The 17,329-nt window shown below is 39.8% G+C and overlaps 1 protein-coding gene across 4 annotated transcripts in view; it reads left to right on the forward strand.

Annotated features, from left to right (window-relative positions):
• Nucleotides 1–8,660: 8,660 nt before the first annotated feature.
• Nucleotides 8,661–17,329, forward strand: part of PLPPR5 (phospholipid phosphatase related 5) — a 131,631-nt gene continuing 122,962 nt past the window's right edge. The window contains exons 1-2 of one of the 4 annotated variants that reach the window (XM_071217222.1): nt 8,661–9,153; nt 9,631–9,819. In XM_071217222.1, the coding sequence (XP_071073323.1) occupies nt 9,631–9,819 (189 nt within the window). In that variant the 5' untranslated portion in view covers nt 8,661–9,153. Of the gene's footprint in view, nt 9,154–9,440; nt 9,820–17,329 lie in introns of those variants that run through there. The other 3 variants (XM_071217221.1, XM_023582568.2, XM_058303139.2) reach the window with 3 other exon arrangements.

Here is a 17,329-nt window from a genome sequence, read left to right on the forward strand (position 1 = left end):
CTTCTGATTTTTAGGAGTAGAAACTTATATAATTGACTAATTTTTATAATCGGTTTTGTTAGCATGTGGGAGCTAATCTATTTCACTTTCCTGGTATAGATCTTGGCACAGAGTAAATTCTTAGTAAATATGTTTCTAAACAAATGTAAAAACACTATTTTCATGCTTTCCTAATACCAAGTTATCTTATGGGGTGAGTTCCTAGAGGACAGAAATTTGATAAATTTGCCTTGAACTGTACCAGCAAAGCTGGGAGTTCCATGTAATCTGATGATGATATAAAATGGATGCATATTTTATCTTCTCTCTGTTATGTGGTCAAATCTAGCTGTAGAGAAGGAAGCAACACTTAACCATAAAGGAGGCTTGGGTAGCTGAGACAGTATTGGTAAAGGCTCTGAGGAAACTGATTTCTAAGCACCCTTATCTCACTGGATGCTGGACTCCATTACTTGTCAGTTATTGATTTGTTGCAATTCCTAGAGTGTAACATAGGGCTCCCTTATCAGTATGAGCAAGAAGAAGCAATTAAATTTTGGACTGCAAGATAAAAATACGTGTGTGCTTTGCCCAAACGCCCATATTTTATTCATTTTATACTTGTAACGGAGCAAGTGAGTATGACTGCCCTTCAGATATCAACATTTATAGTATAAAAATCATATTAAGGAAGGTTTTAGTGCAGTTGTACTTCCAAGAAAATCATTAAAGTTATGTGCCATTGATTCAGTTTTAACTCAAGCTTTCTGACTTTTACAATTAAGTAATAAAAATTCACTTGCTCTCAAACTTAAATTTGAAGAGTTCAACTGAAAATCTGTCAGATTGGGAGGCTGTCTCAACATCATAAAAAAACAAGTAAATATAATATATTATTTTTCCAATGTTATAATTTATGAGATTAACACCTGGATATTTCAGCTATAAAATGTATTCCAGAAATGACCCTGTATAGGTTGATACATTTGAAATTGCCAATAATCTACTAAAAATGGCAAATTTCATAAACCTAAAAAACAACAACAAAAACAAAAAACCTCTACTATGCTGACTTGGGAGAGCAATGGGTGGGTATCTTCGATTCTCTCCTAATCTTCCTCTCTGATTCAGTAGCCAAGGCCAAGTGTCAAATGTTAAAGGAATGTGGAGGCACCTACCTCTCAAATTTATCTACAGGATCACTCAGCAATCTTCCATTAACTGGTACTGTAGAATGACAGGTTAGGCTTACATCTGCAGACCCAAGTTCCAATTGAGGCCTCTGTACTGTATGATGTAATGGCACACAAAAGTCTAGTGGTTATCATGTATTTTGCCCATTTCACCCCAAAATCACTTTGCCACATGCCTGAATATGCCATCACCGGCAATTTGTTTCTTTGAGTTATGCAGACTTATATGTGGAATTTATATGTGCAAATAAGCTTGTGGTAGATCCCTTGTAATACAAGTTACCCTGCATAGTTGTGTATGCTATCTCCTTTAAGTCTCTTAATCAATAGCACATACTATTAGGCCTATTATGCAAATGGTGAACAGCCCCACATCTTAGTCCTTGACATTTACCTTTGTATTACTCAAGTAGACATGTAAATAAGCAATTATTTACAATGGAAGAACAACTTGACTAAGAATCAGGAACCTAGATTTAGGACATGCCTGAAATCCTTTCTCATACAAAGTCATGAAGATGTTGTTAAAGATAGAGATATAGATATTCTCAGTATAAAACAACTAAACCACTTGATAGAAACATGACTCTTTTTTGATACAAAATAGAAAAAATGTGATTGGGAATTAGGATATTGGAATTCTCTCCTTATAGAGTAGCTCTGTGACCTCAGAGAGTGAATCATTTTGGGACTTGATTTCTTTCTCTAAGATGAATGGGATTCAACTAGTAGATCACCCCAAGGTAGCTTCCAGCTCTACCTACCACTAGGTGTCTAATAATGGATTTAGGAACAATATTCTTCCTTCATGCTCTGTCCAGTTTCCTGATCATCTGCTTTGAAGGAGGCACTGTGCCATGAATAATGCAAAGATGGGTAAATTACAGTGGTCTCAAGGGTATTATTCCATTAAAATCGACAATTTTCAGAATGCAATTTTTGTGAGGGCATAAAAGCTTCTGGCTTGATTTCCCTACCCAAATTTCATCACACTAGAACGGATTATTTAGCTACTGGGTTTCCCTTCACTACCAATTTACAAATATAAGCAAGGAAAATAATTTTAGTCAATGAAAGAAAATATTGTCTTAATTGCTAAATTGGAAGCTACTAAACAGTGAAAATGTTTACCCTTAAAATATAGTATTCATATAGTGGGTTGCTATCAAATTAAACAAAATCGTTTCAAAGAATGATGAGACAAGAATTTGGAAGAAAAACAGGTCACTGCGCATATTATTTTTGTTTACTCTTCTGATTATCACTCTTTGTTATTAAATTGGGTATTGTTAATTGTATTTCCATTATTACAATCAATGCTTCAGTGTATAACAATGTCTTCAATTTAAAGTAATGATTAAGAATAAAATATTTTAGTTTGTTTTTCAACTCACTGATGCTGACTTGCTTTAACACTTCTTTTGACTCACAAAATTTCCAATAAAAACAGAGGAAACAGGAAAAATAAAACCTTAATTAACTACATAAAACCTCATAAAATGGGGTGTCCTGGGGAACCACAGCTTTTGTTTACAAAAGCTCTCCCCATTTTTGTCAGAACCCTTAAATTAGCAATCAGAGTGTGCTGAATATACTATATTTTTCTTTGAGGATTCGACATAATGGTCATTATTTTGAAGCTCAGTTTTCACTGTTCATTACTGTAGTAGTACAAGATGAAAGAGATTGATTTTTTTAAAGTGCTGATGGAAGGATAAACTCTGGATGATGTTGTAAAACAATGTCTGAAACATGTCTGTTTTCTTGTAACAACAACACTATTTATTTAATGACTACTATATGCCAGGGCAGGCGGAGGTTTTTTATGTACATATCTATGATCCTCACAACTCCCCCCAGGTTAGTGAGGATACTGTCAGTTTAACAATTATCTCCAGTCCACTAAAGGGATATAACAGCATCAGTCTTGGTTTGCCTCTTTTCCAAAAAAAGTGATGTGCAGGATCCTTCACCTAAGACCACTGCACTTAATGAGGCTCGCACTGTGGGTACTGACTGGTTATGAGAAAAACCAGATTTTTATTAATCGAGATTATGAATCTTGATTTGTTTTTGATCCCAATATTTACAGATTCTAAATTAAAAGTTATATATGACAAAAGGGACCATTTCAATTGTCTGATACCTGCCATATATATGGAAAGGGGGTGCTCAACTGCCTGCCTGAGCCACATCTGCTATATTCTTGCTATATTTTTTATTTCAATCATTTACCTACTTTACTGAAGGCCAACCAAAGAAATGCTGATTAACATTCACAATCTGTATCTTTGACAAAGGACCTGCAGCTGTAGTCAGCCTAATTTGCCCCACGTGTTCCAGATCATTGCTAAAGAACCTTCATTCCCCAAATTATTAGCAGGATTTGTGATTTAGTTTAGGACTGTCCTCATTTTTCATAGCACAAACAGTGACTTTTAGGTGTCTCAAGTTGATTTATCAATTAAAAATATAGTTCAGCAGGATTTGATGCAGGCATGTTTCCAAATGGATCAATGAGAGTTTTGCTGATCCAGCAATGGCAGGATGGTTTCTACCGGTGTTGTGAAGAGCAACAGCTACCGTGATCTCTTACTGTCATGAACGGCCTAGGCTCTGTACTACTTGCTGGTCAAGGAGGCAGGGGTATCCTTATTTCAGATACTGTAGAAGCTGAGAAATTAAAATGATTGGCTGAGGTCTCACAATTATGAATCTACAGAGCTAAGACAGGACTCAGGTGTTTAGAGTCCCCAATCCTTGGGCCTAACCATCATACTTCACCGACACACCTCTACACCAATTTCCTAAAATACTGCTTCATGTTATTTTCAGGGAACTTCAGTCTTTGGGAACGTTCCATGATGTTATGGATTCAGGAATACACACTGAACAAAATAACATGTCTTTTCATGTTTAAAACCTGTATACACCCGATATGCATAGATATAGGAACAGCCCTGACAGTGACAGACTTGAGTCTAACCTGAGCTGGAGTTCAGTGCTGAGAAGAAAATCCAGGATCCACTTAGATTACCCATTCCTTCCTCTTGATGATGGCAGTATAAATATGCCTTTCAACATTTCTGTGTATGAAGGTGCATTAACCCAACTCTACAGATGAGCAAACTGAGATTCAGAGAAGCTAAATAATTGCCTGGGGTCACAGAGCATATTCCAATTAATTTATACAAACTTAATATCTTAAAAATTTTACTTTAACATAGGAGTGGTCAATTGATACATTAAAATTTTCTATTCTTTTCCCAACCTTAATATTTTATAAATCATTCTTGTATATGGTCCATCAATTTCCTATCTATACATTAAGTGAACTATAATTATGTTCTCCAATAATATATGAGCTCGGCTTGTGATATCTGTTTTGAAAGTGAAACTTAAAATATTGGAAATGTAAAAGAACAATAAGCTATAATACAGTCACAGAGTAAGGCACTTTTAGATATCTCAGTGGGCCCAGCTAAAGATAAGTACCACTTGTCCAGGTCATAAGCATCTGGCCTTTAAGATAAACAACCCACTCCAGCTGGAACCTCAAAGACAGACACTTAAATTACTACACTAGCCATTTTTCTTCCTGTTTTCTTGAGAAAGCAGACACATCCTAAATTGAGAACTGAAGATCATTCTGTGGGGATGCAGTACTCTGCTGCCAACAGTGAGAAAGAGGTGAAAGGCATAATACCACATGTTTCCATCTCTCTTTAATTTGCCTTTGAGGATGGTATATTTTTGAATTTCTCTGAACATCTTTAACCACAGCATTGCTTAACTAGTTATGCAATTTATTTCTTATTAAAGTTTCAGGGGTGTTCCCTGTATCAAATATTCCAGGAGTTACTAAACTAGCATATTTTCATTCTCCAGATCCAGTCCAATATTGAGCTGCCAAGATAGTGCCTTTTGTTGGACACATTCAATAATTATGAGAAAGAATTACCAGATGTCCTTGTTCTGAAAGTAGCTTCATAGCTTATTCAAAAAACTCTTCCAAATCTAATCTTTCACTAATATATAAATTAATATTTAAAGTTCCTCATTAACAGGAAGTCATCTAACTTTTCACACCCCTGAATCTCTTTAAAGCTCTTCAGTTCAGGTTTAGCATTATGAATACAAGGTTTTTCTTTTTTAAAAAAGAAACTATTGGGAGTGGATGTGGCTCAAGCAGTTGAGCTCCCACCTCCCACCTGGTTGGTCCTGGGTTCAGTTCCCGGTACTCTTGAAAACACAAGAACAAACAAGCAAAACAAATGAAAAAACCAATGCAGGGAAGCCAATGTGGCTCAGTGGTTGAGAGCTGGCTTCCCACACAACCTGTACCTCAAAAAAAAAATCTCTTTTGGAGAGGCTTCCCTAGTTTTTGTCTTATGTGACACCTTCAGAATCTTTCATACCCCTCAAACCCAGATATGCATTTAAGCAATGTTATTTTTCTCTGTTTTTGTACCTGGAATGAGAAAATTTCAGGGAAATGACTAGACTTAACATCTTAGTCAAAACACATGGAAATCAACATTAAATATTCTGTATCTTCTTTGGTCCTTGGAATACTTGGGCATCTCTTTGCCAAAATATTCTGTCCACAAACCAATGAGGGCTATATCCTTCATCCTTAGTAGAAAATCTCAGTCTTGCACTCCGAATAGTCAGGATTTGTTGTGTGGAACCCAATTGTTAACAATCTTGAGGAGCCAAGACCTCCTTTTCCCTTCGGGCAAGTACCACAGATTTTCAAAGTTAAATAGGAAGAATACATTCCTGAATCTAGCCATGCACAAATATTGATTGTTTGGCTGTCCAAGGATTATTTAGGTGATTTTTACCCTTGCTAACAACATAAAAGTCTCCACCCAACTTTTGTACTTTTCTTTTCTGTCTGGGAGAAAAAAGGCTATAAACCATGTAGACAAAGCTCATAACATCCCATGCTGGTCTAGCACTAGTTCTTACTAGAAGACTAGTATTGGGGGCATTAAGTATTGGAATTGGTCAGTGCATCCCTCAAGATTTATCATGGCTTTTGTTTTCAGGTGGAGAAACATGGTAGGGGTAGGAGTGGTTGTAAGTTATGTATAAATATATGTCATAAATATAATAGGAAAGACTGGACCTTTGAAAATAGGATAAGAGAGTTAAAAATTCCACATGTGACCTTGAATTCCACACTTGACACTTGGACCTTGATAAGAGCCAAGATGGGGAGAGTTTGAAGGACAGGACGATGTTTTGTTAAGAAAGACTGATGGCTCTAATACCTTTGAAAGCCCAATAATGTGCTTAAGAATTAAATTAAGAATTTAGGCATGATTCTCAAGGATTAAATATCAGAAGCCCGTTTTTAATCTAGAAACACTCAGAAAGTTGAATTAAGAATTGAGGCATGATTCTTTGCAGTTGAAAAGATTATTTTGGGGGGAAGGGAGGAATTAGCGTAAATGCTTTATAAGTAAATAAAGTGAAGAAACACTAAATAAGCACCTTCTGTGGACTTTACATGTTATCATTTAATCTTGAAAAATAAGTGCAGAGGTAGGAAAAATTAGCTCATTTTGCACCTCAAAAAGCTCAGGCTCAGGAAGGAAAAGTAACCAGCCCAAGGGCACATAAGCTCATGCTCTTTCATCCATTCTGCACCATTTGTATGAATAACCAATCTGCTCAAACATTCATGGAAGGTGAATTTAATGTTAGTTTCCTTATAGTAGGAGTTAAGATTCAGTATTGATTTCACATTCCCACATTGGATGGTTAGGTCAACTATGACTAAGTCAACAATGCTATTTGACTATCAGGACAAGCAATGGGTAAGTGGAGAATTTTGAAGGAAAATAGTATCTTATTTTGTGAGATGGGTAGCATTTGAATAAGATAGGATGTGCACAAATCTACAGAAAAATGTGTAGACCTACAGAAATTTGGGTATGCCTAGAAGCATTTTTGTAAGCAATAAAATGAGGAGGAAATGACTAATGATGGGTGTTGGAATGACCTGGGTTACTGAAGGTAGGTTAGATAAGTTTATATCAAGAAGTTATATATTATAGAATTTAAACACTATTTGGGTGAATTGAGTATAACTGAATCCTCATTTCAACCCTGCAAAGTAGGTTCTACTGCTATCCCACTTTCACTGGTGATGAAACTAAGGCCAGAGTCGCTGTTCTTTCCCTAATATTACACCTTCTGTCAGTGTGTCCATGTAAATTTGCAGGCTATGTTAATCCAGGGGAATAAAGATTGTGATCCCTAGCCCTTGAGTAAATTTTATGTGAAGACACTTTTCCATTGTTCTTAGAGGGGGAAGTTCATTAACTTATTCAACAAATATTTATCAAATGCCCCCAATGTACCAAACATTGCTCATGCTGGGGACAGGGCAGTGCACAGGACAGACAAGACCCCTGCCTTGTTATATATGCAGTACTAGGCACTCGGTACACATTAACAATCCATTACAATGCATGTTAATTTTTAAAATAATGCACATTTTCATTAATTTGCATAAATGGCTTACATTAGGCTCACCTTAATGCAAAATTATTCTTGAAAGTTACCCGTAAAAATTAATATCCCTGCTCACAAATACGAGGTAGGAGAGTTTGGAAGATTTCTATTTAGAACCAAAGGGTGAGTTTAAACACCCTTACAGTTTTACAATAATTTTCTGAATGAAACTTCAAACTATGTATCTTTGCCATATGGTAAAGTCATCCTTGTCCATCTAGGAACAGTGTACTCTCACTGTCCAAAATCGTTTGTTCTATGTATTGTTCAGTCTATTCAGTAAACTGTCTATTCAGCAAGCTCTAAGTAATTAGTAATTATTGACGAACGTTTGCAATAACCAGGAAGATGAAGACTATACAATGCCCATTCTACATTCAAGAAAATCACACTGCCATTATTATCCCATCTCTAAACTACCAATTATTTGCCAAATTTAAATGGTCTTTGTAGCCTAGCAATGTTGTTTTTTCCTGATGTTAAAACTCCCCCGTCTAAAAGTGATCAGGCTACCACCTTTGAATATGAATTAACACTCTAGAAACCTGCTAAGGTAATCCTACATCTTAAGGAGAAGGGCAGGACTCTAGGAATATTTTCAACCCATTGCTTTGTACACAGGCTTCCTTTCTGCTCCCTGAAGTGGCGAGTGTGAGCAGTGTCGGTCTCCGCAAAGGGCCCCCTGAAAGCCTGCTGCCTAAGCTTGCAAGGAAAGATCACTACACGGGATCTTTACATACACATGCGGATCCAAAGCCAGACACACGCCTGTGTACCAGTGTCTGGGTGTATTTTGTACGCATGTGTCTGATCTGGCATGGGTCTCCCTCTCCTTTTCCCTGACCCTTGGGGGAATCCCCGCAGTTCACTGGAACTCAGGAAATAGCTGGATGAGGCAAATCGCATTTTTTTTTCTTCCCGGGAGGCTGGGTCTACGGAATCTGCGATGCCTACTCTCACAAGCAGCTAATGAAGGGAGACTGAGAAGATGAGCAAGAGAATACATGACCAAGGAAGGGACCGATATATAATATGAGGACCCGGAAGCTACAGAGCTATGATTTCTGTGTTTTTACATGCAGAATGCTAGGAAGCCGGCGGGGGGGTGGCTAAGAAAACCCGAATCTAAAATCCTCTGAGATTATTTTGCAAACTGTGCGGGGTTCAGGAGTCCAAGAGCGCGCCGACCCAACGCACCGGCTGAAACTCGCGGCGCTCCATCCAGCACTTTGCGCTCTGCTGGGGCTGGCACTCGGAAGACCCGTCCACGCAACCATTTTCCTAAGCCGAGTGCGCGTTTCTTAAGCCGCCCAGCTGCTGCCTCGCAAGGGACTTTCTAGAAGCTCCATCTCTACCGCCTCGCCTCCTTTTTTTTTTTTTTTTTTTCGGGTTTTACTCCCGCAAGGCGCTCCTCCAGCTGCACGGCATCCGCCCCGCCTACCGAGGGGCACAGGTGCTGCTGTCCAGGCTGCTGCCGCGGCCGGGCCACCGACGCCACCTCCCTCCCGCGGGCCTGGGGGCTTGACCCCGCGCCGCTGCACGGCGGATGGTCTCGTGCCGGGGCGCCGCGGCTGCTGCCCGTCGCCCGGGTCTCCCCGCCCTGCTGCGCGACCCTGCGCCCGGGCGGGCGGCGCTTGCGGCGGGCAGGGGGCGGGGAGGGGAGCAGGGGCTCGTCCGGGGGTAGCCGCCTCCTCCGCAGCCTGCCGGAGCCGCGAAACCCAGACCTGCCGCCGCCTCTTCCACCAGCAGCCTCAGCCCTCCTCCCGCGCCTCGTCTTGCCGCCGCCCCCACCGCCGCGCCCCCGGGGGCCGCCTCGGCCGACCGGGGAGGGGGCCCGCGGCGTCCGCCTCCCGCACGGCTCGGCCGGGCCCGGGAGGCGTGCATGCCCCTGCTGCCGGCCGCGCTCACCAGCAGCATGCTCTATTTCCAGATGGTGATCATGGCAGGGACGGTGATGCTGGCGTACTACTTCGAATACACCGACACATTCACGGTGAATGTGCAGGGCTTCTTCTGCCACGACAGCGCCTACCGCAAGCCCTACCCGGGCCCGGAGGACAGCAGCGCCGTGCCCCCGCTGCTCCTCTACTCGCTGGCCGCCGGGGTGCCCGTGCTCGTGGTAAGCCCGGGGCGCCTGCCCTCGCCTCCGCTCCTCTCTCCTGGAGCCCTCGCCTTCGGGTTTGGGGCCGCGTTTAGGATCCGGGCGCGGCAGCCTTTGCCTTCTAAGTTCCTCCAAGTTGTCGGCAACCTTTTTCCCCAGAGGACATCTTCTAGGGCGCGTGAGGGGTGAACGGAAGGGAAGCCCCCCATCTCTCCCCTCGAGCCACCCCCGCACCCCCTGCGGTGGCTGCAGTGTTGGATGATGGGGAGGGGAGCAGGGAAGAGGGGCTATTAGGAGGTGACGGGCGGCGGGGGAGGGGGGTCGAGGCCGGGGAGGAGGTAAGACATTGGGCTGAATTTTTATTTCATCCCCTCTGTGGCCTGGATCGCTGGCCACCTCCTCTCAGATTGTGACTGGAAGATAAGCAGCAGCCGGCCAGGCAGAGAGGGGGCTCAGTTTCCGGGGTGGGGAAGGGAGTCGCGCTTCCCGAGTTGGGGCGCATGTTCCTATGTTACCACCACCTTCTAAGACTTATAGGACTAAGCTGATGAGGGAACGAATATCCAAAAAAGAAGATGAGATTTTCCAGATGAAGAGGCCCCAACAGTGCTTTGCTGAAAAGCAGGGGCCAGTGCCTAAATTGCAAGAGTGCTTCAGATTTATTTAAAGGAAGCTCTACTGCCTGGGCAGCTTAAATCCTTTTTTTCGTAGAGCCTCGCCGAAAATGTCTGTAGCGATTATGGACTTGTGTGTATGCACAAGTGCATGTGTCCGTGTGAAACTATACACACTCATATTTACACATATACATATATAGGTAGTGGGATAATAATCACATAGTAATTTACACATTGCCAATATGGTGCAAAGTTGTTTGAAGAGAATTGGTGGCGGTTCTTTAGAAAACCTGCTACATTATGATTTCTTAGACATTAGGTTCCTTTCTGTAGTGCTGCCTTCCTCTCTCCTCTCTCTTTCTTTTCCTCTCTCTCTCTCCATCTATATCTGTAAACGATAACAAATAAGAAATTAAAAAATAAAGAGAAAAGGGAACATGCAGTCTTTTCAGTGCCTGAATGTGCAAATTGTAATAATGAATGTTGAAAACATCTTTTGTATCCATTAGATTTAGGTTTTCATCTTTTCTTTAATTTTAGGGAAAATGATTTAATAAAATGAAAAATAATGAAAAATTCCTAACACACACACACACACACACATTGCAATTCCTCAGACTAAAGAACTTCTTGAGAACTTCAAAGTAACTTTGTTTATTACAAGTACTGTGTCTGTAGCATCACAGCTGCAGCACAATGGTTTGAAATGTGTTAGAACTTGCACAAGAAAAAATTAATATTGTGACTTGCTAAAATGTGTCTTAATTCTCAAATCCAGCTTCATATTTGTGTACTTTCCCTTCCATTTGAAAGGCTAAAAGAAAAAAAAATGGCCAGTTTCTTGGGACCTTTTTATTTCTGCAAATGCTCAAGTTTCCAGGCACGTGTTTTCCAGTAGATAAATAGTTCAGAAATTTTTTTCTAAGATTTTTTTAAGAAGGAAAAAAAAAGTCTGTCACGTTCAGGTCACTAGTTTGGTTGCAACCATAATAATGTCTGGAACTCATCATTTGGTAATTATTGTTCTGTGTCTTTTTAAAATGAAATAACACCTCTCAGACCCTAGCCATCCATCCATGATGGCAGGTGCCAGTAAGAGGAGTGAACACATTGGCCCAAAGCTTTCCATTTTTCTCCATTTAGGGGTTGGGATACCTAGGAAGGGAAAAGGAAAGTAGTCTTTGTTGAGCGCTTATTGTTTTATCAGCACTGAATAGTCACAGTCTCATATATTTCTTGGAGAAGTTCTTCTAGGAGATATTATATCAAGTGAACAATTGAGGAAACTAGACTCAGATAAAAATTTAAAAACACCTCAAAACAATAATGTTGGGTGTGATATGTCTGCACATGGAACTGATACCCCAAGGCCATACTACTTCCACTGTTTCCAAGAGCATGTCCTCTGAAGGGAGATGGGAGATAAATGATAGAACAGGGATGGACAATATAAGAGGGTAGATTTTAAAACGGAGCATCCAGCTTGATTTCTGTGTTTTGATTTCCAGTTCCTTACGTACAAGAGAAAGGAATTGGGAGGCAGTCTGAAGAGAGAAGTGTTGGGTTTTGGATAGTCAGTCCCTTTGGAATAAAAGTAAAAATATTAATGATGATAATAATGTTAATACTACCGATCACTAGTTACTACTTTTTTACTAGGCTTTCTGCATACTTTGTACTTATCCAATATCCACATTATCTCTGAAGATAATTATGATTATACTTATCTAACATAGGGTAAACTGAGGCTTAAAGAGATAAAGTAACTTGCCCAAACCTAGGGCTAAAAAATGTTATAACCATAATTTTAACTTAATTCTGTCAAACTCCCAGGCCTATATACTTTTTCTATTATAATAAGCAAGTCCAATTTACTCAGAAATCATTCTCCTGTTAAATGATTCAAGTCTCTTTCTTCATGACTTACATTTCCCAGACAGTAGTGATAAAGATTCTTCATATATTTCTATTAATTTTCTAAACTTGTTTATAATCCTTTACAGTACCTTTGAAAAATAGCTTTCACTACCACAATCTGTGGATTTGTTTCATACTTGCTACTTTTATATATCTGATAATTAAAAGCAATATATCCTTTGAATTTTATCACTTTTATGTGTTGTTGGTTTCAAGCCCAGGTTTGGGTCTGAAAATTTTGGATTCAGATCCAAAATGCACTCTGCTGGCATGTTAAGAGTTGGGAACTCTACTTACTCTGTAACCTCAAACAACTTATTTAAACTTGTTAAGCCTCAATTTCCTAAGTCCCAGGATTTTGAATATTAAATTAGATAAAGTATGAAATGTCATCTTTGGCCCATAGAACTCCATAAGAAGTCACTATGCTGTTATCATTATTATTAAAATAATAATTTAGTAAATGTTTATTGAATTCCTACTGTGTTCCAAGCATCCTGTCAAGCAGAGCAGAGGTTATAAAGGCAACCTCAGAGGTAATTCATATATATATATATTTGGAATAGAGTACATATATGTATGTATTTATTTATAGGTATGTCTTTTGGTGATTCAGGATTCAGAAGAAAACGAGCTCATTTTTGTTTGGAGGGATGGGGAAGGGTTTCCTGGAGGAGATGGTGACATTCGAGCTATGTCTTGAAGGAGAGTCTGAAATGGAGTTTGGGTCAGGGCATCCCAGAAGCATCTGCATGAGCAACTCCATGGAGGAAGAGAATGCAGTTTGCATTGAAAGAGTGCCTGGTTTGGCTTGTTCCTAATAGTGATGTGCAGGGAATACCTGAAGAAGGCTGAGGTTGCGCTGATGAGATCTGAATGCCAGGATGAGGGAATATTCTCAATTCGTTAGCAATTGAGTGAAGCGTCGCATGATTGGTGGTGTTTCTACACATTATTCCAGCGATAGAGTGTAGGACTCCTTTATTATTAAAATATCTATATAAAATCATTTTAATCTCTTTATCCCCAAGTCCATTTTGTGTTGTATGATATTGTTTTAATTGTGGTTCCAGAAAACACCATCAATTTGGCCTTACTTACATAGATAATAGGGTTTATAACTCCAAAAACAGGCACTGTTCGGCCAAAGCAATGCATCCAGCATGGATGGGTAGAAATTTAATTAGTGATAATTGGTTTTGATTGAGGCAAAGAACTGGTGGCGACAATGGTTTCTGTTCCCCAAAGTTGGATGTAATGGGCACTATGAGGTGTTGTTCCTGAGATCTCTGGGCATCACAGATGATGTGAAGGAGATGCAGCTGTATTATCCATCTCCACATAGCCAGAACGAAGACAAAGGAAACCCAAACAAGGTGGCCCCTGACACTAGCAGGCAAGTTGGAGGGTTAAGCAACAGCCCTGTTTCTGTATGTCTGCTTCCTCGAGAAACCCCTTTTAGACCCTCAGATTAAGATTCTAGAGTTGCTTCTGTGACTGCTATGCCAAGGGTGCCAGCATCACTGAATGTGGCTGAGGCGATGAGAATAAGTGACCTCGTATCCAGAGCTCCACGGCATAGAATCAGAGTACCTGAACATATCCCAGAGGCTTCTTCTCCCCTGGACCTGGCCTTGGTACCCACGGTCCTGGAACACTGTCCTGGGAGTGATGCAAGGGATAAGCACCAATATTAGTGTCAAATAAGTCTTATCCTGGCTTCTGGCACTGACTAGCTAGATGACCTTGGGCAAAATTTTCTAATTCATAAACTTTAGATAAAAATGCCTACCTCTTGAAAGGCTTTATGTGTGGAGGTTAAAATCACAGTCTAGAGTCAGAATGCTTGGGTTTGAAGTCCACTTCTGCCATTTTACAGCTGTGTGAACTTGAGCCAGTCATTTCTCTGTGCCTCAGTTTCTTTGACTGTAAAGTGAGGATAATATGAGTACTGCCCTCATAGGATTGAAGGCATGCAAACATCAGAGCGGGAGCCAGCTACCTATGTGTTAGCTATTATTATTCTTCCCAAGGTTGTGGAGACTAATCAAGAAACCCTATTTAAATCATCTAGCAATATACCTTTGTTTATTAGTGAACTCCAAGGCTGACAAAATATTAGAGGTGGGCAGTACCATAGGGACCACCTAGTTTAATCCACTTATCCACAAAAATCAGGGAGTGTAAAGGGTAAAAAAGGTAAACGGTAGCCAGAAACTGGGTCTTAGAATCAAGTCAGTGATCCTACCTTTGACTGCTTCTCCATTTCGTCCAGTAGGCCAGCACAAGCTATTATTTGTCATGTGTATCCTGTGAGCCAGGCACTGAGTTCAGAACACTGAATGCATTACTTCATTTAATCTTCACCGAATGCATTACTTCATTTAATCTTCACCATGAGTACTTTCTTTCTTTAAATGTAGGTGGTATCCTTCGACTCATTTGGCAAATTAGAAATATGAAGTTGAGTGAGATGATGTCCGACACATTAAATTATATAAATTCATTACTATAATTAATTTTCACAATAAACCTGTGAAAGCGATTCAGCCATAAAGAGGCTAGATTCCAATCCAGAGTCACACAGTCATAGCGCCAGTGTTGCCAAGGCCTGCCCTTGTAGTCCTTTTGCTCTCTACTTTCATCCCAACATGTTAGTCTTTAAAGATTTTTAGTCCTAATGATTTAATATCAGTAGAGTCAAAATTCCCTCAAACTTTTATCCTCAATTTCAGGGTTTTTTGTTTGATAGGAAGCTTTGTGTTCCGCTGTAGATAATGGTCTCAATGTGTGGTGTAGGAAATTGTTTTGTTTCCTGTTAAACTTGGAAATGTTATGGGGAGGTGGGTGGCAGCAGAAGGGATTCAGAGATATTTCCGTTGTTCTAGTTTGAAGGCATGTCTCTCGATCTCAGTAGCAAACACTGATGAAGTGCTGCAGTCACCCACATTTATGTGGAACCATCTTCTGGTCTAGGTCTGCAAACCACCACGCGTGGAGAAGTGAAGGTTCCTATGGTTCTAAGGCAGCCTTCTTAAAACGGGACCTCGCATTTGGGTGGTTTGGTGAACCTACCATAAACTGTGTGTAAAGTATTGTATATATTCATTTTTCTAGTAATGGCTTTATCAGGTTGTCAGAGGTGTCCAACATCCCTTAAAAGTAAAGAACTGCTCTTTTGGGGTGTACAGGTCTGTTTAAACTCCTCCTTATGTTTCTGAAGTCCTTGCTTGACTCAGATATTCTCATTGATGTACATTATTTCATATTTCCCCTCCCTCTCTCTATTCTTCGTTGTCTCTCTTCTTCCAGTTATTCCATCTCCTGTGCATACTCATAAGGAGATAGTGATGCTGAGGGAAAAGCAGCTGTCCAGGAATAGGCTTTCTTTCTCCTACCGTCTCCCCTCTGCTCCACTTCCCACTCCTCCTTTCTGCTTGCCCCATCGCTCGCTATCCATGGCTTCTCTGAGCCAGTTACCTTACCTAAAAGTTGTTGATTTATGCATTTCTACATTTCAGAACAGTTGTGAAAATCAAATGGATGAGAATGTACTTTTGAGACAATAAATTAAGCTTCATCCGTATAAGGGAAGCCTAATGCGAGCAGGTTGCGTGGGTTATGCAGGCACTTGGTCCCTGAAAATGGTCAGGGCTATGGCAGCGCTAAAGTTCACACCTTGGCCAGCAAAACACACTTACTCTGTGCTCTGAAAACTAACCAAATAAATAACAGGCCATTTATGTTTCTTTTCTGATTTTTCTGTAGAAAAAAATTGGAATAACCAACAGTATGAAATGGTCTTCTAACTAATTATTACGGAATGTTACTCCAATATTTGATGCTGTTTTTCAAAATATTTCAATAAGCTCTGAGCATTAAGAATCATCCCATTCATTTCTCTAATTCAAAATCAGTAATGTTTCCAGAGATCCCTGTTGATATTGTCTAATATGCATTCATTGTATCTTATGAATTTTTTAAATTTGCACTGTGCCAAAAGATATTATGTGTCAAAGTTTCAAAAGATGACTAATGCATCACTATGTATTAATACTAGGTACAGTGCTAGTAGGCATTTTCTGCCCTTCATGAGTTCAGACAATATATACAAAGGATATCTCCAAGCCTCAGTATTCTTATCTGTAAAATTGAGATAATGATTCTTAATATCTTATAAGAATTAAATTTATCCACACAGTAGGTGCTTAGTAAGTGACAACTGCTCTGATAGCATCAATGCAAATGATTTTTATTGAAAATGCACAATAAAATGATATCATTTTGTTGAATTAATAATGTAAACATTACTTCACATCACCATCACCATCACATTAACCCTGTCAGTGGTATCATATCTGGGAACATTATGCAATTTGCTCCTGTTAGCAAGTAACCACCTGGATATGGTACTCAAGTCCACTGCTCTGTTGGCTACATGTAGTTGCCCACTGATTTGAATTGCAGCATAAATGATAGCATTTCTAGAAGGCAGGGGAGGGATAAAGCATATTGATTATATGTCTAGTGCTCTTTACAGGATATATATACTTGTTAATGCATGGCCTCCAGAACAGCAAAACCTGAAAAGGCGAATTTATGATTTCTGTTCCAAGATAAAACCTCTTTGATTTTTAAAACCAGCGGAGTAGCCAATAGAATACTGTTTTCCCTGCTCAACTTTCCCATTCATGCAGATTGTAAAATCAAATTTCTAATGTCAGAGTTATTATTTTAACCTGTAGTTAGGAAGATCTTTTAACAGAATTTAGAAAAGCATAAGGGATATCATTTTGATGGCAAGAATTTTAAAAATATGTGAAATGGAATTCTGTATTTGGTATTATTTAAACCATTTCTGAGAATGCCAGTTTTCACTCTGCAGGCTGCTTACTTTTTCAGTCTTATTATGACAGATGTAGCTTGCAATCACTGTCAATAAAATCACCATTTTACTGGTAAAAACCAAATTCTAGATTTTTTTCAGATCAGGT

The sequence above is a fragment of the Dasypus novemcinctus genome, chromosome 9 (genome assembly GCF_030445035.2).
Source record: "Dasypus novemcinctus isolate mDasNov1 chromosome 9, mDasNov1.1.hap2, whole genome shotgun sequence".
Classification (NCBI taxonomy): Eukaryota; Metazoa; Chordata; class Mammalia; order Cingulata; family Dasypodidae; genus Dasypus; species Dasypus novemcinctus.